Source organism: Typopeltis vanoorti, chromosome 22 (assembly GCF_054136105.1).
Source record: "Typopeltis vanoorti isolate ZY-2024b chromosome 22, IOZ_Tvanoo_1.0, whole genome shotgun sequence".
NCBI lineage: Eukaryota > Metazoa > Arthropoda > Arachnida > Uropygi > Thelyphonidae > Typopeltis > Typopeltis vanoorti.
Window position 1 is genome coordinate 89437160 of NC_143570.1, and position 23924 is coordinate 89461083.

General features: G+C 35.2%; 1 protein-coding gene across 4 annotated transcripts in view; it reads right to left on the reverse strand.

The window, feature by feature from the left end:
* Nucleotides 1–23924, reverse strand: part of LOC150094556 (protein Loquacious-like) — a 200949-nt gene that overhangs the window by 53507 nt on the left and 123518 nt on the right. For all 4 annotated transcript variants that reach the window (XM_090411865.1, XM_090411864.1, XM_090411863.1 and 1 more), the window contains exon 5: nt 21485–21588. In XM_090411865.1, coding sequence (XP_090267991.1) covers nt 21485–21588 — 104 coding nt within the window. The remainder of the gene's footprint in view (nt 1–21484; nt 21589–23924) is intronic.

A 23924-nucleotide genomic window follows, 5' to 3' on the forward strand; every position in this document is an offset into this window, starting at 1 on the left:
GATTAGAGCTAGTTGTTGAAAGTTTTTTACTTCATTATCAATTAAATTAAAGATGTCAAGAAATTATATTTTTGTTCAATCCTTTATCCAAGTGTAAGCAAACAAAGTTTGAGCATGAAGTATCTTCATGACTAGGCTACTTGTATATAGAGGCTAATGACTTCACATTAATTGTTTTAGTAACCCATAATGCAAAGCACACATCTTTTTGGATGTGTATAATGCTATAAATTATGAGAAGAGCCACTACTCAGAAGAGATACAAAGGTTGAGGTAATGCAGAAGTCACCTATCTCCCATATACAAGTAGTGAAAAGGTGTAACACCATATTACACATATTACAGAGTATTTTAATAATAAGGTGTTACACTTTGTTTGTTTATTATTTTAACGGTATATATTGGAACACAGAAACTAAGTAAATAATTAATTTATTAACTTATTGCTGATATTTCGCTGGTGTTATAACCAGCATCTTCAGAGCACAAAAACACTGTTTGTCACAATACGCGAGACTATAACAACATGGTGTACTTAAACAAAATTGTAGCAGCAAAACAAAGACTAGAGTCCTGATTTTGGTGCCCTCTATCTGAAAAAAAAAAAAAAAAAGCTATCACATATTACTAGAGTCCTAGAAAGGTGCTAGTTTTTTCTTAATATGACTGTCTCCCAGATCTTAGGCAAGTTAATACAGCCATATTTGTTGAGATTTGGAGTGTGTTTTAGGGCTTCTGTCGCCTCTAAGAACAATCTCTCTGATTTATACGGGTTTCTGTGTAGTATTTTTGTGTTTTTCCAGTTGATCCTGTGTGCAGGGGTATCCAGAGCATGGTCTGCTAGGCCCGACTTCCCATAATGATAATTCCGGACGTATCTTTTATGTTCGCTGATGCGGATGTTCACAGTTCTTCCTGTTTGACCGTAGTAGGCTTGATTACATGAGCAGGGTACTTGGTAGACTCCTGGATGTGATAAAGGAGGAATGCTGTCCTTGGGTGAGCGGATGAGGGTGGCTAATTTGCTACATGGTCTGAATGTAGTGCGTAGTTTATGTTTATTGAGAATTCTTGAGATCTTTTCGGATGTGCCTTTAATGTAAGGGATGGTGACTGTTTTGTTGTAGTTCTCTGTGGTGGATGGTGGGAGGGGTTTCTTAAGAGTGTTTAGTATTTTGTTTATTTTATGTAGATTGTAGCCGTTGGCCAAGAAGGTGTGGCGTAAGTGAGTCATTTCAGCAGTAAGAGCCTTGTCAGTGGAACAGATTGCTCTCGCTCTATGGGTTAGCGTTTTTAATATGCCATATTGTTGAGAAGGATGATGGTGTGATTGTTTGTGCAAGTATCTACCTGTATGTGTGGGTTTTCTAAAAACTGAAAATGATAAGGAACCATCTGGAAGACGTGTGATAAGTGTATCCAGGAAGGGCAGACAGTTGTTGGCTTCCAGTTCCATAGTAAATTCATTGCTATAAAAGAGCTACACAACAACAGCCAGATTACCATAACAAAAGCAGACAAAGGAAATGCAACCGTGGTGATGGACACAACTGAATATGAAAAAAAAAAATGCACACACTATTACAAGATCAGTCAACATACAAAATTATAGATCGCAATCCCACCAACACACAAAAGAATAAGGCACGAAAATTATTGAAAAAAGTCACTTCCTGGCCCAAAGACACAGTTAACAAACTCCAACCCTTCCATGTTAAAACACCGAGGATCTATGGAGCACCAAAAATTCACAAGCAAGGCACACCCCTACGCCCAATTGTGGCCAGTATAAATAGTCCCACATACAAACTGGCTAGACATTTAGCGAAGCTACTAGCCACTCTCACAAACAATTCTCCCTCCTTTGTCAAAAATTCAGCACACCTAAAAAGCATCTTACAACACCTTACCCTAAAAAGCTCAGATTTAATAGTAAGCTTTGACATCACTTCACTATTCATAAATGTACCACTAATAGAAACCCTCAATCTACTGAAGTCACACTTCCCCCCTGATATATTTGAACTATTCAAATTCACAATACATGCAGGATATTTCACATGGAAAGGGAAAATATACAAACAAATAGATGGGACAGCCATGGGCTCCCCCCTTCCCCCCCCAGCCAACTTTTACATAGAACACCTGGAAAAACAAGCAATCAATACAGCCACTCTCAAACCAACACTTTGGCTACGCCATGTTGACGATGTGCTTGCTATTTGGCCACATGGCCCAGAGACATTGAAAACATTCTTAGCACATTTAAATAGCCAACATCCAAAAATCCACTTTACTATGGAACTGGAAGCCAACAACTGTCTGCCCTTCCTGGATACACTTATCACACGTCTTCCAGATGGTTCCTTATCATTTTCAGTTTTTAGAAAACCCACACATACAGGTAGATACTTACACAAACAATCACACCATCATCCTTCTCAACAATATGGCATATTAAAAACGCTAACCCACAGAGCGAAAGCAATCTGTTCCAATGACAAGGCTCTTACTGCTGAACTGACTCACTTACGCCACACCTTCTTGGCCAACGGCTACAATCCACATAAAATAAATAAAATACTAAACACTCTTAAGAAACCCCTCCCACCATCCACCACAGAGAACTACAACAAAACAGTCACCATCCCTTACATTAAAGGCACATCCGAAAAGATCTCAAGAATTCTCAATAAACATAAACTACGCACTACATTCAGACCATGTAGCAAATTAGCCACCCTCATCTGCTCACCCAAGGACAGCATTCCTCCTTTATCACATCCAGGAGTCTACCAAGTACCCTGCTCATGTAATCAAGCCTACTACGGTCAAACAGGAAGAACTGTGAACATCTGCATCAGCAAACATAAAAGATACGTCCAGAATTATCATTATGGGAAGTCGGGCCTAGCAGACCATGCTCTGGATACCCCTGCACACAGGATCAACTGGAAAAACACAAAAATACTACACAGAAACCCGTATAAATCAGAGAGATTGTTCTTAGAGGCGACAGAAGCCCTAAAACACACTCCAAATCTCAACAAATATGGCTGTATTAACTTGCCTAAGATCTGGGAGACAGTCATATTAAGAAAAAACTAGCACCTTTCTAGGACTCTAGTAATATGTGATAGCTTTTTTTTTTTTTTTTTTTTTTTTCCAGATAGAGGGCGCGAAAATCAGGACTCTAGTCTTTGTGTTGCTGCTACAATTTTGTTTAAGTACACCATGTTGTTATGTCTCGCGTATTGTGACAAACAGTGTTTTTGTGCTCTGAAGATGCCGGTTATAACACCAGCGAAATATCAGCAATAAGTTAATAAATTAATTATTTACTTAGTTTCTGTGTTCCAATATATACCGTTAAAATAATAAACAACATGTTCGACGAACACATAAGTCTGTCCACACGTTTAAGGCGTTACACTTTTTTCACTACTTTTTATCTTGTTCACAAATTAAAATCCATTATTAAAATGTACAAATGATAAATATCCTTCAGTTTCTTATCATGTTTATAGCAAAAATGACTGTTTAAAGCTTTTCCACTATTAGAAATTTATCCCAAGCAATTCTCATTTTTGTATTAAGTGGTTTAATTTTTGTTTCCTTGACTGCTAATTGTTTATACATATACTGGCCACTGAATTAGAAACTTATTTTAATGTATAGGTGTGCAACTGCCAATAATGATCCTTTTCAATCCCTTGCACATAGTTCAGTGAGATATGGGTCGGAAACAGTCTTCATTAAATGCTTCAATCAAATGCTGCACACACGAAGTTCTGTTTGACTATACAAGCCTTCTCAGGTGACAGTGATCTCTTTCCTTACAGACTGTCTTAGGACTACAGCTATGCCTCTTAGACAAGCAACTAGGTTATTTTTCCACTGATTAAATACTCAGGATATCCCACCTTTTGAGAAACCAGTGAGCTCTGTTGTTTTCAAAATCATGGCTCCAGCCAGACAGGCATCCACAATAAGCCCTTTATCGAACTCTGAAATATTCTTTGTTTTTCTCAGTGTGTTAAACACTATTGACAATTACCGACCAGTAGCTTTCTTAAATAGTTGCCTAGAACACATGGCAATGCACATGAACAAGCATTTTGCATATACACTGTGTAAGTGATGTTTATGTATATCTGCATAAATGTTTCTAATTCAGTGGATGAAATGTGTAGATGGAACTCTCTTCCTGCAATTAATATCACGTATTATAACATGCACTTTAATTTAAAACGTTATTGTAATTTATCTTTTTTTATTGAGTGCATTGAGTATGGTTCTGAAATGTGATCAAAATTCTGCTGTTATTGCATAATTTAATCATTAAAGAGAAAATTAAGTGATTGTGCCAAAGGTCAGTACTGACTTCTGATTGATTACCATGGTGTTTACCAATGAAATGCAGCAAAATATATGAAATGAAAAATTAACATTACTATAATTATGTACTCAATTCTTACTATAGCATCTCATAGAGACTACAGAAATAATTTGTTATAGTGAATTTTCGTTATAATAGCAATGTGCTTACTGGACTTTTGCAGTTGGAATTTTAACAGTTTGCTATCGTAAGAGCTGACTGTATTTAATAGCAGTTGATTCTGCAGAGTGATGTACAATTAAAATATTTTCCTTTAGGAAAGACTAATTAAAAATTAAAACTTCAACTACAGTCTCCATATTTAGGACTCTTCTATCAACATGATGACACAGAATATCAAAATCCAGTATGAGACTTATATAATTAGCTGAAACTACTAATGAAAAAAGTTCATTCTTAACTTTGCAAACATTTTTTTAAAAATATATATATATAAGTTGAAAAAAACTGTCAGCAAAATTAGCTAGAATCCAAGGTCATTTCTGTAAAAGAGGAAGAGAATGGATCAATGCATAGAGTCTTGAAATAATCTAGCATTAGCTGGGAAATATAAAGATCAAACTAGCCACCCAAATACAGACATTCAAAGATGGATCATATTATGGTAACGTGCTAAGTAGGCTTCTATGCCCAATCCAATCAACCATCATGGGAATGTCTAAGTTTCTTTAAACTAAAATTTCCATGGCTTGTATCCAAACATGAGTGTGTTGGGTGGGAGATAGATTTCTAAAGAATCTTGAGTAGCAATATTCACATCGTTAGTCACTAATTAACTAATAAATCTTGCTCAGGTGATGAAGTTGAATGTTGCATTTTTAAAGAACCTGTGGTCAGAGTTCAGACAAGGTATAAATATGTACGATGGGGGGTGGACATTGTTCCCCCCACAAAAAACATCCCATTATCAGCATACAAAAAACTGCGCAGCTAGTCTGAAGCAAAGTAAGAATATATGACAATTGGCTAAGAATTTCAAGGCAAGTAAATCTGCAAAGATATGGGCTCCACTTCAATGATGTTGAATTTTTTTAAAATGTACTAAAATTTTCATCTAATGTCTTTTATTCCCCAGAAGAAATAGGCAGAGCTGCAAAGCCCAACTATTTTTTTTTGAAGACTGGTCAGCAGACAGTCTCTATCCTTCAGCCATCACATTATATGAGTGAGCTCAAGCTATCAAAGAATCAAGGTTTCAGTAGAAAGTACAGTTCCTCTAGTTGGCAACTAGAACTTAATGGTCTTCCTACATGTAGCTTAGCAGTATGGAAGCAAAACCATTTCCACATGGTTATACAAATATTCATACATTAAAAATTTAATTCACTGCATTCAAGATTAGAATTTCTTGCACACCTGGGATGGATAATCCATTATTCCAATTCAAATTAGGATGATGTAACAGGGCTACAAATTCTCCTTACCTTAGCATTTCCATTCTACAGGCTAGCTAAGTTGCATAAAGTCAGATCCTTGTTGAGAATGACTAAAATATATCAATGCACCTATCTACAAAGATCCAGGTTCTTATCATTGCTTCTGAAAGTAAATAATGTACATCACATAGATAAAAATCTGACCAGTTATTTCTCACAGAACGTGAACTGGTAGATTCAGTAACTACTGCCCATCTCAACTCTCCAAACTATATTCCTTGTGACAAAAATATTTCCCCTTATGCTTAAGGAAAATGCATTTGTCCCATCTGACATTCATGGAATAAGAGAGAAATTAGTCGAAACACTAAATTAGCTGTATACAAGATGATATTCAAACCAATTTTAACTTATGGATCTGAGAGCTGGGTTAGAAGTAAAACACTTGATCAAAGACTAGAGTCTACAGATATGAGAGTCCTGAGAAAGATTAGAGGCATGAACAAATGGCATCAATGACAATGTCATATTAAAAACAAGGATATTAGGAAAGAACTTGACATCGTCAGCATCCAGGAATGCTTTAGCAGAGCTAATCTCAGGTGGTATGGTCACTTATGCAGAATGGGAGAGGAAAGATTAGCAAAACAAGTGTTCTCTGCCAGGTTGGCAGGGAAAAGACCCAGAGGAAGACCAAGATATAGGTGGATTTTGGAAGTTTATTTTGCACTTGGTTAGACTATAATAATTTAGTTTAATCCTTTACCCAAGTGTAAGCAAATAAAGTTTGCGCCTGAAGTATCTTCGGGACTGAGGCAACTCGTAGTAAAGGTGAACCAAGCTCTCATCACTCCTTGTTTCAGTATCTCCCATAATGCAAAACACATCTCCTTGCAGACATGTATACTGCTATGCATTAAGGGAAGGGCCACTAGTCAGACCGGTTTCGACCTTTATTGAGATCTCGTCAGTAATAGACTATAATAGACTATAATATTATTATAGTCTATAATATTATAATAGACTATAATATTATTATAGTACTATAATATTATTAGATTATAATAGACTATAATATTATTATAGTCTATAATATTATAATAGACTATAATATTATTATAGTCTAACCAAGTGCAAAATAAACTTCCAACATCTTTCTCTAAATCCAGAGTAATTTAATAATAAGGTGGTACACCGGTTGTTAACTCGTATAGGTAAACATGACCTCTCCATTGCTTCTGGCTTAATATCGCCACTCTGGGTCTGCCTCCCACTGACGAGACCTCAATAAATGTTGAAACTGGTCTGGGTAGTGGCCCTTCCCTTAATGCATAGCAGTATACATGTCCGCAAGGAGATGTGCTTTGCATTATGGGAGATACTGAGACAAGGAGTGATGAGAACTTGATCCACCTTTGCTACGAGTTGCCAAGGGATGTACCACCTTACCTCAGTCCTGAAGATATTTTCAGTTCGCAAACTTTATTTGCTTATACTTGGATGAAGGATTAAACTAAATTTATAATATAGGTAGATTGATACGGTAAAAAGTGCCTTAGATGATAGAAATATAAGATCTGATAATGTTGGAGTCTTGACAAGTAACAGATTGATTTGGAGGAAAATTGTAGATAGGAAGTTAGTAATGATGTAAATTTTTCATGTAGTACTATCATATCCTGTACACCCCTTGAGGGTACATATCAGGAATTTGATGATGATGACATTCGTGTCCAGCTTTGCTTCAAAAAATTTCTCTACAAGACTATTGCACTGATTTGTTCTTCATTACTCTCCAAATTCTGATAACCACTGAGATGTCTATAATTTTTCTTGGCTTGGCTTTTCTTGGTTCATAACTTAAACAACTGCTTTAGTTTAATTTGAATGAATGAACAGAGCAACTAAGAAGACTACAAGACCAGCATATTATGTCTAGAAATTGGATGTTTTCTTATGGCTGATATTTCTATTTTGTGGAATGAAAGGTATGAATTTGGAAAAAAAAAAAAGAAAAAAAAACGCCACCACCTCTCTATGAGATTGGTAAACTGGTCTTCAGTTGAAAAGGCTCTTTTCAACCTTGATAAGATCCAACTCAAGTCTTTCCAACTATAGAGGATACTAAACTGACTTCTATTCTCTAATTCCACAGATCAAGCCAGAAGTGATGCTGGAGCATGTTCTGGTGGTAATGATCTAACAAAAATGTTCTATCAATGCATCAGAATAGTGAATCATTTTCATCATTCTCCTAACATTCTAGACCTTTCCTTAACCAGCTTGCTTCTTTGTAACTGCAACTATAACTTGCCCACATTGTTTTCAGCAGATAGGCCAGTCTGGTTAGCTGAGAGGTTAGTATACCTGCTATCCAAACAGGCCATAGATTCGAATCTTATTACAGGTATGTATGTTTTGCTAGTATGATACTGTCACCCCACCTGAAATGGCTTAAGAAAGTTCCATGTTTGATTCTTGGGTCAGGGTTTCCAGATTGTCTCAACATCTACCAATGGTACAAATGTATTACCTTCAACCCAACCAATTCTTTGGTACTAAAATGGTATAACCTCCATAATTTCTAAACTGGAAGAGAGAGAGAGAGTTAAAAAAATTTCCCCTCTTCCAATTCTCTCCTATCAAATAACTGAAATTAGTTTTACTTGAATTGGGGTAGGCTTCAGCCTACTCAAAACCCTTAACCATAATACAAGCATTGGTTTACCAAGGACTGTGTCAAAGCAGTACAAGATAAATATTCAACAATCTCAAGTGGTTTAAGTTAAAACTTAACTTACTTACACTACACTACAGCTCCAAATGTTTGTAATCAAACACTAACAACAAATCAGCTCTGAAATGGGGATAAGTATAGAAATCCTGCTTTCTGCTCAAATAGTAGTTAAGATTTCAGGAGCCTTATAGTCTTCTGAGTGCAACTTCTGCTTTTCTACCTCTCACATCTACATGGTATAATCATAACATCACCCAAAGATAAGATGGGTCTTCTAGCATCATTCTTCTCCAACTTACCTCTTACTATACCAATAATGGCGCACTCAATGATTGCTGTGAACTGTTATTGATATCCCTGGATCTTTTTTCCAGGAGACATTAGAATCCTTAACAGCTTGGTTACAAAATATCTCTTGGTCTAGATGGTATCTCCTTCCTTCCTTCCTCAACCACTTCCTTCTGACCCCAAATTAACACCCATCAGCTGTACAAGCTGTTGTACTTGTTTGCCATTATATTGAGTCCAACTATAAGTCAGCTATCAGTGCATTGCCCTTGCCACCATCCTCCTAAACAACTGAGGTCGTCATCAACAACCATTTCTTCACTACTTGGAGGCCTGCCAACTAATTAATGATCACAGTACATTCTGCTACTCTTGTCCAAAGCAAATCTCCTAGCCAACCTAAACTCACCTTTGGGCATAAACTACAGAAAAGTCTGGATTAATTAATGTAGTCACACTTGGCATTTCTATGTCATGAAACTGGAGTGAGCAGGCAGATTGCCTTTCCAATTTGAGTATAGTTTACATTCTATCTTTTGCAAATGGATTGCCCATCTCTTCTCTGGTTGTCCACCAATCACCATGGTGGAAATACTTCAGCATTCTCTACTAATTCCAGATTATCTGATGGTTCTGTACAACTTTGCTTACACTCATCCTTCTAAAAATGAAGGACCTTCTATCAATAAGCTTAAATTTTATAGTTCTGTTGTTAACAACAAAACTATGGACAATGATTTTCCATAATGATAAATATCCATGACAAATCAAGTGACTCAAGCTTCAAGATCTTCAGTAAGATCTTGTTCTTCCATAAGAAATGCTATTCTTCAGTTGGACAGGGATAACTCAGTGCATTTCAATGTAACCAAAACTTAGTTCTTATTTCTCATAAGAAAGATCTTACTTCACTTTTATAATATTCTGATCTCCAGTTAAGATGAGGTTTCTTTTCTTGGACTGAATTAAACATTATTTTTTTTCTATGCACCAATACATCACATCCATAGGTGCCTCAGCTTCAAAAAAATTTGGCATCCTCTTCTGTTCAAGACACTACTCATTTTTTTAACTTATATCTCTATACAGATGCAAAATCTGTCCAAACTCAAAAACATGTTCTTACATTTGGATGGTATAACCAACTTCTTTAAAAATGCTCAGTTAGTGCCTAGAAGAGACAGTCTACTTAACAGATGACCTCGAGCACCAAGTCTCTCCAAGCACTTTCTTATACATGTCTGTTTCTGCATTATGCTTGTCTGTAAACATTTGTATGGACAATGTGCCACATAACTGGCTGCTACAATGCCTCCAGTTTTCTGTAAACATTGGATATGTGCTTACAGGAAGTAAGAGCAGCTGCTGATCAACTCCTCATTTATTTGAGCATTAAGGATCTGGGAAAGGGGGGATTAGCTATGATATTCTAAAACAAGCCAAACTTTCTTAACTGGGAATCAATTTCAAGTACTGTGATGTGAGCAAATTTCAAAATAAGAAATTGAATAGCAGGACTTATTTGTACCTGTGATTCCAGAAATGGATTGAGTCATTGCAAAGGACAATTAACAGAGAAAATAATAGAAGAGCTGATTTTTGTTGGAAACTCGACCACCAGAGTAGGAAAAGAATGTTTCACAAAAATGTGAAAAATACAAAAATGTTTCACAAAATTTGGAGAAAAAGGTAGGGCTAACAATAATGATAAATACAATTGATTTCTGCACCAAACCAGTATTTACTGAACATCATTCCTGTTACATATTAATGTAACAGGAGCACGGTGCATGTGTGGAGAGAACAAACACAGAAAAATCATATATATTATATTATTGTTTATAGTGATATCATGAGTTCAGTTATAAGAGTATTTCATGAAGGATCTGAAATACTAAGTCATCACCACTTAGTTTTGGGCAAGATGAAAATTATTATCATATTGAAAAGATAAATATGCACAAAACATTTAGAACGAACTGCAGACTCAAATGTATAAATATTAATGGGAAAAAGTCATTGGAGATATCACATAATAAGTTGAAAACAACTATCAAACTTTAGAGATTGAGTAGCAAAAATCTTAAGAAAACACTGATTCAGTCAACAAAGCATGTTGGGAAGTCATCTGCAAGGCCAGAAAAATAACTCAACAAAGAAAGTCAGAGAAGCAGAGTTCCTGGCTAAGAAGCAAGCACCATACTATTAGAGAAAGATAGAGAAAAAAATGTAGGAAAGCTGTGTGTAAAAGCAGATATAAAGTCATGGGAATATTTTAGTTGGTATCTAAATATTATGTAAGTAGAAAAATGTTCTTAGAAGTAAAGGAAAGAGTTACTACAAAAGAAATTGAGATCATAAAGGCGATATATAACAAATAAAGATAAGGATATTATGGATGTCTGGAGTAATTAGCCCTATAGCCTGCCCATGGTATTTATATACTCTTGTTTTACAACCTTTCGTGGATAGGAGAAAAAAAGTCAAAAGTTATAAATATAAACTTTTAAGTAGGTGGAAAATACCTGACAGAGCAAACTGAGAGAAGCATGGTATGCATGTACTATAGGCTTACATTCACTGGTAACGTGCCATTCTGTATGTACTACCAAATCACTTGCTTAATTTTAGAGCTAAAGATGGATTTAAATTAAAACTGAAGTGGCTCAACAAATTTTGGAAAAGATCAAATTTCAAATACAAAATTTCATTAAAATCTCTCCAACCAGAGTGAAACTGTTTTATGTGGAACAAAGAAATACTGCAATGGAGAAAAAAAATCTAAGAGGTGCTTATTAATTGTTGCAAAATGCACTTAAGTTAGCACTGATGCACATCTGAAATTCAAGTACACAATGAATAAAATAACCAAGAATGCTCCAACTTGATGCCAAAAATATTAAAAGAGAAGCTAATAAATATTCACTACTACTTTATATACAAATAGTAAAGTTGGAGTCTTCTTGGTGCCTATCTCTTCAAATTCTTTTCTTTTTTTTATTAAATCCCCATCTCATTTTCTTTTTGCAGGTTAGGCTAAATTGTCTGCCAGAGCCAAGTAACTTGGATGGTTGGAAACCTAATTAATGCTCTGATATAGCAGTTAATCAAATTAAAAATGAACATGATAATCCCAGAAAAAAAGCAAATAATATATTTAATAGCCAAATACTTCAACCTGAAAATTACACGTCAACATCAATGGAATTAGGCAGTTTGAATACAAAGTGGAATACAAACAATGGAATGGGTAACAGAGGAAACATTATATTAAAAAAAAAAAGAAGTTAATATTTGATTAGAATAAGATTTTTTCATATCTTCAATAGAGAGGCAGTCCAATTAAGTTTAGAGAGTATAAGGCTTCAACACTTTTGGAAGTTTTTTCCCCACTTGGTTAGACTATAAATTATATATTTAGTTTAATCCTTTATCCAAGTGTAAGCAAACAAAGTTTGTGCAAGTATCCTCAGGACTGGGGCAACTTGTGACAAAGGTGTCACCTTTCCCACGAGTTGCCCCAGTCCTGAAGATACTTCAGGAGCAAACTTTGTTTGCTTACACTTGGATAAAGTGAATGATATAATCACACAACCACAAGAAAGATATTTATTTAACAAATATTTCGGTCTGGAAATAGCAGACCATCTTCTGTGGTATTACAAGAACAGTTTAAAAAATACAAGCTAGAATACTAACAACAGATCGTTAAAATTAGAACACGCCATGTGATGTTATATCACTAAGTATGAAACGGAATATTTTGAAGTAGAAACATGATTGAATTTGCTATTAAAAAAAAAAAAAAATTAATTAATGAGTAATCTTGATTAGACTTTCCCAGATTTTTGATATAGATATACAGTCATTATGATTCAGGTTGGGGCGATGGAGCAAGGCCTCCACGCTTTCCTTGAACAAACGTTCGAACCTATAACGGGATTTATGTAAGAGGCGAGTCCTGGACCAAAAGATGCTGTGGTCAGTTTCAATCCCGTGTTGAGCCAATCCAGACTTTTCAGGTTTGTTGTGAAGAATGGATGATTGATGTTCTTGGATTCTTTTTTCAAGAGAACATCCAGTCTGTCCAAAATAAGAGAGATCACAGTTACACGGAATTTGATAAACTCCAGGAAGAGATAAAGTTGAGTGTTTGTCTTTAGGAGAAGGAAAATGAGAAGACAATTTGTTAATAGGTGAATACGTAGTTGTTAAATCATATTTCTTTAAAATTCTTGTGATAGGTTCTGAAATACCGGAGATATAAGGAATAGGCCCTCGACGTATTGAAACTTTGTTGTTTTGTGGAGGATTATAAGAATTGAGAAGACGTTGAGTACTTTTTTCAGAAAAGCCATTGAGTTTCATGTGTTGTTGGATAGTAGAAAGTTCTTTCTGTAGATAATCAAAAGTAGAACAATTAGTTTTGGCTCTTCTGATGAGGCATTTTAAAATTCCTGTTTTTTGACATGGATGATGGGCTGATTCTTTAAGAATATAACGACCTGTGAATGTTGGTTTCCTGTATACTGTAGTTGTAAGAATATTTGAAGGTGACCGGATGAGGAGAACGTCTAAAAAAGATAACTGGTTGTTTTCTTCTAATTCCATAGTAAACTTTATGCAATGATGCAAGGAATTAATACTGTTTAAAAAAGAAGGTAAAGCATTTTTGCAGTGAGGCCAAATAGTAAAGATGTCATCTATATATCTTATCCAAAAAGATGGTTGAGGGAAAATAGACGCGAAGAGGACTTTTTTCTAAATAATTTTTTTTTAAAATTCAGTCTTATGTCACAAGTATCCTTGAAACAACAAACTTGGATAAAGGATTAAACTAAATATATAATTTATAGTCTAACCAAGTGGGGAAAAAACTTCCAACATCTTTCTCTAATCCAGAGTAATTTAATAATCCTTTTGGCAACTCGTAAATATGACTTCTGCATTGCTTCAACCTTGGTATCACCGCTGGTAAATTAAACAAACATTCAAACTTATGACAGCAACAAGGAAGTACATGTTTCAGAATATTTAGAATATATTATATTGAATATTGTGGTCTGTTTCAATTCCATGGTGTGCTAAGCCAGATTTCCAAGATTTTTTATTGGCTATAGTTCCTAAGAAAATACCATCTTAGATTCCCTCCATAACACTGAACATTATGTATCCACTATCTCCTATGCTAATGATAAAAAATTCCATTTGGAAATCTCTTCTATACTACTGAATACTAAACCTACTCCTACAAACATTTGTTTACAGAAATTAAAGCTCTACAATCTCTCAGACCGAACAGTCATCTCATTATTACAAAAGTAGACAAAGGGAGAGCCACTGTCATGAACTCTGCAGAATACAAAAGGAAAATATCTCTCTTGCTATGAAACAGATCCACTTACCAGGAAGCTGACCAGAATTCACCAACAGCCAATTTAAAAAACTAAACTATAAGATGAAGTCACCTGTCTTAATGAGGATACTATTAACTATGGACAAAATTAAACTTATTTTGCTAGGGTCCATGCTTCTATGGTTTGCCTAATAACCACAAGGAAGACATTCCTCTTCATCCCACTGTGCATTATATAAATTCTCCTACATATTGCATAGCTAAGTTTTTAGCCCATTTGTTCAAGTCTTAAATTGGCAACTTCTGTTTTTTGTCATAAAAAATTCTTCGGATTTCCTGGATAAAGTGAGAAATCTTTCCCTTCAACCTAACAATTAAAAGGTTGCTTCAAGAATAAATCCTTATTCACTCTGGAAGATTCCCTTCATCTGCTCTCGCAAGCCTTTCCACCAGATAGTCAAATTATTCAACTTTTTTCATCTACTCAGTTATTTTGTCAGAACAGAATTTATAAGTTGAAGGTACTGCTATGGGGGAGTCCACTCTCACCTGCTCTTGCCAATTTTTATCTAGAAGAAATTCTTTTCTCATCCATACAACCTCAGCCTTCATTCTGGTAAATTACATAGATGATATCTGCCACCTGACCCCACAATGAAGATAACTTACTTTTCTAACAAAAATAAATCACCTATATTCACAAATTAATTTCATGGTTAAAACAAAACAACAACAAAAAAAAACTAGCTTTCCTAGTTTCTTTGTTTTGGGGTTTAACAGTGCAAGGAGAGCTATGGTCATACTGCACTAAAAATACGTGTAATAAATATTCTAAAAATTATAAATAAATGTTGAAATAATAACAAAAAATCATAAATGAAACATTTATGTTTCATTTATGATTAAATAGTATTAAATAGCATAACATTTGTTATACTAATAAGACAACATAAAATCAGTGTATGAACAGTTTATGAACATTTTTACATCTGTTTTATATGAACGTGCATATAAAACAGATGTAAGAAGTATACAAAATATTAAAATTCTTAAAAAAATCACATAAATCAGACTTTTTTTAAAAAAACTTATTTACAAAAACAAACTAAGTATATAATAAAAGTAAAGGTAGTAAAGATTAATACTCTGTAAAAACTTAAAAACCAGGATGACAGCTGATGAGTTTGATATAATCTGCATATGTAGGGCTCAGACAGATTATAAAAGCGGCAAAAATAATAATTGTGCTCGTTGATGAAATGAGGGCGGTTGATTAAAATATGAGTGATGGATAGGCCAGAGACACAAAACTTCCACATAGGCAAGTCACCACCCCTCAAAAGGAAGGAGTGGGTGAGATGACTATGATCTATGCAGAGCCAAGTAAGAACAACTTCCTCTGTTTGAATCCTGGGCAGGCTAGACTGCCATAATTTAATTTCAGGCTTAATTTGGTAGAGATTATTATTACTCTCTCTGTTTCAAGACAGATGCTACTGGGATAGGAGTTTTCATCTGATAATTTGTGTATGATACAGGTGGATGTTTGAGAAATGAGCTGAACTCGCTGCAGTATCTGCAGTCTCCTTTCCCTTAATCCCAACATGGCTTGGAATCGAACAGAAGAGTACATCAACGCGTAGCTTCCATAATCAAAAGAGGAGGCATTGAATTCAAGAGAGAGAGAAAGCACACCAGATGTTGCTGCAGCTCTAGACTTTTTATATGCCTGAAGAGAACTTTGCAAGTGAATATATTATGCACCTTTGGTAGTGATGCGATCTATGCAATCATACAACTTTGCTGGAAAGTTGTTACACTCTAGTGGGATTTGTGCAGGTATAATGTCTGGAGAGACAGCAGATAATCCAACAAAGTCCACCGATTTTGAGACAGGCACAAAATCAAAGTATTCAGTTCTATGAGCTTCGAAGAGCTGTCGGTAAATGACAGCAGGGGCAGAAATTTCCAGTAGCCTGTGGAAAAGCTATGTGCCGGCAGGTATGATTGCCATGGTGGCAGTGAGTCTGGTAACGTCTGAGCTATGTTGTTTACAGTTATTATTAGATCTTGTAGGAAAGCTTTTATCTGCAAGCCAAGAGGTTTTATGACATTCTGTTGAGTGTTGTATAAATTCTTGAATTTTGGCAGACAGTTGAATGCATGTGATGCTCTGGCAGGGATTTTATTTTAGTTACACATAGCAGAGACAGCTGCTAGTATCAAAGTAACAAAGATGGTTTGTTTGCTTCGACGTACAGACTAGGAATAGGTGACATGCAAAATGCTCCAGTTGCAATTCTGATGGCTTGATGGTGAATAGGGCATAGCCATCGAAGTGTACTCATTTAAGTCTTTCAGTATTCCAAATCTCCAAGCAGCATCATATCCTTTTTCCATATTGAAGAAAACCAATACTAGATGCTCATTGTTTAGGAAGGCATCTCTAATAGATACCTAAAGCCAGACAAGATGATCAGCAGTAGCATGATATTTTTGGATGCCAGAATGTGTTCTGGAAAAAAGGTTGTTTCTCTCCAGAAATCATAAAAGATGAGAGTTAACCATTTTTTCAGAATATTGCAAAAGCAAAGAGTTGGACAATTGGACAGCAATTATTGAGAACTATGGATTCTTCTCCGGCTTAGAAAAGGCAATTATAATCAGGGCTACTCTGGACCCAATACAAGCACCGCTATAAGCTTTGGCCCTGTCCCTAGAACGTGGGAAAGGAGACTTACTGCAACATCCTTAACTCTTGCAGGCAAGCCCACAAGCTGACTGATCTTGGCCGGGCCATCCAGTACTGTCTGTCTTGCTGAAGTAGAGGCCAAAAGTAGTGCAACATTACCAGGATCCCTTTTTCTTGATGTATATAGGTCACACCGCATGGCTAACAAAGCAGCACGAAATTAGATCCCAGTGATGATCTGGAGACAACATAGGATAGGATAGTAAAAAAGACTTGGGAAAATAATCAAGAAGAAAAGCATAGACAAAGAATAAGAACAAGAAGGGCCAGTACCATAAGTGAGAGGTCTCCTCCACCACAAACAGGTGCATCACGTGGAGGAGCTAGCTTTCCTAGATGTCTTACTCTCTTGTTCCTCTTCAGGTGAGCTAATTACTTCTGTTTATTGAAGTCCTACCTTTACTAGACACAATATTCAACAGCCATCTGTTTACAATCCTTCTCAGAAGAGAAGGTTATATGCTGATATGCTCTAACCCATAGCAACTATACCTTCTGAACATCAAACATTATACAGTTTAATGGCATCTCGGAACCAACTATATAATATATTTTTGATTCCTATAAGCCTAGCTCAAACAACGATGAAACAATACAAAGGATTGCTACCCCATACATTTCTGGCATCTCATATCAACCTCTAGAATCCTTGAAAAATATAATCTAGTGGCTATATTCATTCCTTTCAACAAATTATCATCATGCTTTCCATCTTCTAAAGACAAATAATCCCCTCTCTCTCTCTTCCTGACATCTATCAAGTTCTGTGCGACTCAGTTTTTTTTTTTTTTTTTACTTTGAACAAACTGGACGTTCAGTGGAGAAATAAAGATAAGAACACTTATCCTACTTCGGCAATAGAAAATCTGCGATCCGGACAAGCATACCATCAAATTGATACGAACCACAATATATTATGGTCAGAAACATGCTTACTCCATTGTTGCCATCATAAGTTTGAGCATTTGTTTAAAAAATTTGTCTAACCTAACCTAACCAATGGATAACTTGCATTGTTCATGCATAGAACAATGCAAGTTATCCTTGCATTGTTCTATGCATGACATCATACAGTCTGATGACCTGTTGAAATATTTGGCTGTTATTTATTATTCACTCTTTTCCTTGTGTTATGTCAATTTGTTAAACACTATGGTACAAGTATAACTCAAACAGCAGGTTATCCTATATGCATAGTGTATTATGACAATTGCATTAGTTCTTCTTGCTGGTTTGCCTGTTTTGCAGGATGAAAAAACCCTGCCACCTCTGTATAAGACTGACCAATTCACCTTCAATTGAAAAGACCTGATAGAGGTTCTTTGCATCCTAGAAAGGTTTCAAACCTAGGCTTATCCAACTGAAGTGTATTGTCGATACAAACTGAGCTACAGAGAATCCTATAGCTCAGTCAGTTTAAATCAGCAGAATGTAAAAAAAAAACTTCACTTGAAAGGAAAACCAGAATTAATTACAGTGCCAAGTTGCCTCGGAGCAGTCACTATCAGGAGAATACATGCAAATGCTGTTTCTGTCCTAAAGTTAACAAGTTTTCTTATTAAAGCGGTTAGCCTAGTGGCTTTGCGATTTGCAACCATATGACTGGGGAAGGAGTGTCCTAGGTTCAATTCCCGCCAGCGATGCGAGGAGCTTAAGGATCTTCCTCAGCCATAGCCAAGTTAGCCGGTCTTGGGCATAGACAGAAGGGTTTTTTCCATCAGTTTATCTGGGGTTTTTCATCCTGCAAGCAGGCAAACCGGTCCCATGAACACATACGGATTACAGTCAGGAATACTGACCCAGCCATAGGCCTGATTTGTCAGCTATGCCAGTTCTGAGCCTGGATAAAAATTTTGGGGGACTGAGATGGTGCTGTATCTCCCCGTAAATGGAACTTATAGCCGTTGTATCATCATACAATAATTATTATTACTGTTGTTGGTGGTGATGGGTGATAGATGGAGTTGATGGTAGTAGTAATGTCATAGTGGAGAATTAAGTAGTAGTGGAGAGGATGAGATGTGTTTAGCAAAAGTGGATTAGTGTGTCCTCCCATGATGAGTCCTTGGACTTCCTGGAGGCATCATGTGATAATAATAATAATAAAGTAACTGAGTGTTTTCACTTTAATTTCAGTAGAACAGGATTCAACAACTGAAGATTTTGACAATTTCTGGCTACTGCAGTTATCAAAGTCCAAAGTCTAACGCATAACCATAACAAAGAAAATTCATTATACCATTAACACGTATTTAGGCAAGTATTCTGTGATGTCTTCTCATTTCAATGCATAACATGGTATATCACAAAATCTGATCATCATTCAGCTACATCACATTATGTTTTGGAAAGAGTAATATATACTTGAATGCATTAATTTTTCTTCCTGTTACTATGTTTTAACTTTCTTTTAATAACATCTAAAGTTTCATTTAAGAAAGATGTGTTCCTTAAGTTAATGTTATAAAGAATCCTAACAGTGTTGTTTCATAATGGGAGGGAAGAGCTAATGCATAAAGTTAATAGTTTAAATTCAAGAACTACAGTAATTTCAGCTGATAATTAGAACTTATCATTCTTGCTTTAATAATTAACTGTGAAATAAAACTGCTTTTTCTAACCTCAAATTTTATTTTACACTTTGTTCGTCCAACAATTTTGTAAGTGTACGTATGTCCATGCCCCAAGGTATCAGCACAACTCATGATGAATAGCTGTGTGAAATCTCATGTAGTGTGCAGAGATTCAAATGGAATGCAATTTTAGAGGAGATGGAGAAAAAAATTGAAGTGGAAAACAGATCAATTTATCTGAATGTTTTCTTTTGATAGTGAAAGATCACCAGAAAATTGTTTTAAAAGCTAAGGAGAAATATATGGTATGGATGAATTTATGCTTTTTAATAGTGTTTTTAATATAGAAAGATGACCATACTTACTGTCCAATCAAAGAGTTCTATGCTTAGTGTGTTCCTTTGGATATTTTTTAAAGGAGAAAAAAAAAATTCCCTAAGACTTTCATAACGGATTCTGCTGAGGTAATACAATTTTTTTTTTTTCTTAAGTTTAAGAGGAAAAAAAATGCTGAAAAGAATGTTGAAACTAGCAAAAAGAATTCTGTTTACTTACTCTGGAATTTTTTTTTTTTTTTTTAAAACATTTAATTATATTTTCAACAGCATCCACAGTTCAATAAATATAGATAATGCCCTTTTGTTGGAAAGGCTCGGATTTGAATTCCATCTAGCATGTGAGGAACCTTTACAAGGGTTTTTCAACTGAAGGCAAGTTAGCTGGTTTCAGATGGCAGAGTTTTTTCTCCTGGAAACTCAGGTTTTCATCCTGCAGAATATGAAAACCATCCAGAAGAACACATGCAACTTATAGCTATAGCAGTCAATGCAGAAAGGACTCAGCTATCCTAACATAAGCAGTATCAAGTTTCTAAGAAGTCAAGTTACTTTGCCATGACAGGCCATTCAGCCTAATATGAAAAGGGAAAACAGAAATTATCTTTACAATTACCATTTCAAAATTTATATATTAATTTATATAAATTACATAAAGTTTAATTCTGATAATAAGTTATCAAAACACAACATGTGGTGTAACTGCATAACAATCATCAGTAGTCTACACTATCAAGTTCTCTAATGCTGTTTATTCCTCAAAGGTAGTAGGCAGCCACTTCCCACCCTTATCAATTGCCAAATGGCTGGGCCCACAGCTACTGATTATTTAAGAGGCATCAGACTGTATGGTAGACCACTACTATCATCTTGTCATTTCGTTGCTGGCAATAGCATGAGTTCTATGGTTAATTTTTCTGCTGAGTTAAAAAACTTTACCTACCTGAGTCATGCTATAATGAATTCCGGCTGAAGGGGAAAAAAAAAAATGCAGATAAAGTACTTCTAGTCAGCAATTTGAATTAAATCTATAACAGTCTTTCCTTTGGCAGTCTGGCACATGATACAAGAAACATTCCCACAGGCATCAAAATACATAAAATCAAAGCAAAAAATATGTAATAATTATTTTAACTGAAATACTACCTGACAAACACAAATTTAACTGGTAAACTGATGGAATTATTTGGTTAATTTGCATTCATTTAATTCAGAGTTCATAATTTATAGTCCCTTGTGTTTTGAATAATTCAGATTTAATGTGTTTTTGTAGTTTACTTTTTTTTACTATTATGCAGGAAGAAAAAAACTTAACTTCCAGGTGTCCAAGATAACCATTAACTTGGTCTCATTCAAATTTCTTATATCTTTCAGAGTAAACAAATCTAGATCTTCCCGAGTTATAAACATGCTTCCTTTAAAAAACACTGTCATCAGAGGCATCTTACATATAGTAGAAAATAAATAAAAGCAGTTTTTTTTGTAAAACAATAGATGCTGGTAGGCCATACTGTTGCAAACTGTTCCCCCACCCAAAAAAAAAAAAAAAAGCAATGGATAAAAGTATGCCTAATCATTTCAAATAACACATCGTGTAAGTTGTACAACTTTGTACGTGTGGATTTGATATACAAATTAATAACTTTTGAATATAAATAAATAAATTACCTCATCATGTCCGCTTTCTTCTTTTGCTGCCTTTAATGCTTTAAGCTTTTCCAACATTTTGTGTGCAGCTTGACGTTTAGCAAGCCTCTTGCTTTTACCTATTCCTGAACAAATAAGTTAATAACTTATATACAAATAATACCTTTCAAGTTCAATAGAGAAGTCCATCAATTTTCTCAATGAATTTATATATATTTAGAGGAAGAAGAAGAAAATAAGTAATACACTCCCCACTTCAACTTTGAATGTTTTATATAGATCAAGCATCTGTGCTGCAAAACTAAGTGAAAGTTATATTTGGATTACATGTAGTAAATTCCTTTTTGAAATCAGAACCTATACAGAAGGCAAAAATTCAAACAATGAAATAAAATTTATAACTGAATGGCATTGCTAGGAATAAAATATAAAATGTATACTGCTCATTAAAATGAGATACAAGGAAAATTGCAACCACTAAACACTCCAGTGTAACAAAAATTCTTTAACACAAACTGTTCCAAAGAATTCAATTGAAATCACAGCCAGTTTGTTTGCTTTGAAAGATGCACAATCTTGTCATAACCCTTCTCATGAGACTGGCTAAGCATGTCCTGAATGAAATTTGAAAACGTGTATCATCCCTTTTGATCAAGTTATTCATGTCTGCTAAGCAAATAAACTAAACAAGCACAGAACACACTCTTTATGGAGAGTACATGCAGAAAATTTTATCTAGTTGCATGTTAATCATAAAGCATACCCATTTGCTACTGACAGAAAATATTTGTTAACTTGCTAGATTTTATAGCATATTTCTTGGATTTTTTATTTTTTTATTTTTAAATCGTGTGGGAATGATCTGTGTACATTTCATGGTATGGATTCCTAATTCTGCAATGTCTTTGCTGCTCATTGCACTGTATTAACATTAGCTTGATCCTGACTTTTCTTCACATTAGGAGGATAAGGCATTCAATTATTGATGTGCAACTGGGCAGAAGAACTAATATATATGTAAATATATAACAAAATAATTTTCAATATCATATGTGATATACAACACCAATAAATTATAAACTTAACAGTTTAAGTTACTTTGATTTTAGGTATATTAATTTCCTGGTTGATGAAAAACTATATTTTAAGTTGTGAAACATTCTTTTAATTTTTAAACGGGGTGCTTAAGGGTCAAAGCTGTATAACTGAGAGGAGATTTCGACATAGTCTTTAAAGGAATGCGAAGAACCGACCAGGGATTCTGACCTAATGTCCAATCCTCACCTTCTCGTGGTGCACCCTGTTGGGTATCTACCTGGATACAGAACGAACAAGGATGGGTTGGCAATTTGGGATTTAGCCGACCAAATTGTATTCTTATTGGTTAAACCAAAATAAAAAATGATGGTACAACATGACCAAATTTCATGCTGGCTGGGGCGACGCCAAGTTAAACAAGGCCCCCCCATTGTTTTTGCCAGGGAACCAGGGCGAACAGCGAAAAGTCAACTACTGGAACAAATCTGAAAACACACCCCAATTCAACATCACCAGAGTTAAAGATCGGTACTATCAACATAAGAAGCCTGAATGGCAAAGAAATGGAGCTAGCTGAGGAATTAGATAAGTACCAGATCGACATAATAGGGGTGACTGAAACAAAAAAGACAAAAACTGGTGAGATCTTTCTGAGCAATAAATACAAAATGTTATATTCAGGAAATGACAATCAAGGAAAAAAAGGAGTAGCCATAGTATTCAACACAAAATACGGGGCTAATTTTCTTGAATGGCACGCAGTCTCAAGTAGAGTAATGTGGCCAAATATGAGAATGGGGAACTGGACAATGAGACTTATTTGTGCCTATGGTCCCACAGAAGGTTCTACTAAGGTAGAAGTGGAGGAATTTTTTGATGCTTTAGAAAAAGCAACTGACACAATGAAAAAGGAAAAGTTGGTCCTTGTTGGGGATCTGAATAGCAGAGTAGGAAATGATTGTCAGACATACAAAAATATTTTGGGAAAATTTAGAGAAAAGAGCAAAGCTAATAATAACGGCAAATACCTGTTGGATTTCTGCTCAGGACATGGACTGGTTATTACTAACACCATGTTCCAACATAAAAATGTGCATAAATTCACATGGAGAGAAGAGGTATGGAATAAGAAAAGTTTCATTGACTATGTTATTGATGATAGTGATGTTTTCTCCCTGGTGCAGGACACCAGAGTGTACAGAGGATTTAAAATTGGAAGCGGCTATTTAGCCTTGAGCAGGATAAAATTGAATTTCATATTGAAAAGAATAACATGTAAAAAAGTTTTAAAGCGAATAAAAGTTGAGCAGCTCTCAGAGGTCAACTGTAGACTAAAATACACAAAGATTATTGAAGAAAAAATGAAAGAGTTTGAGAACAGGAATCAAACCTTGGAGATTCAGTGGCAAGCCTTGAAAAAACC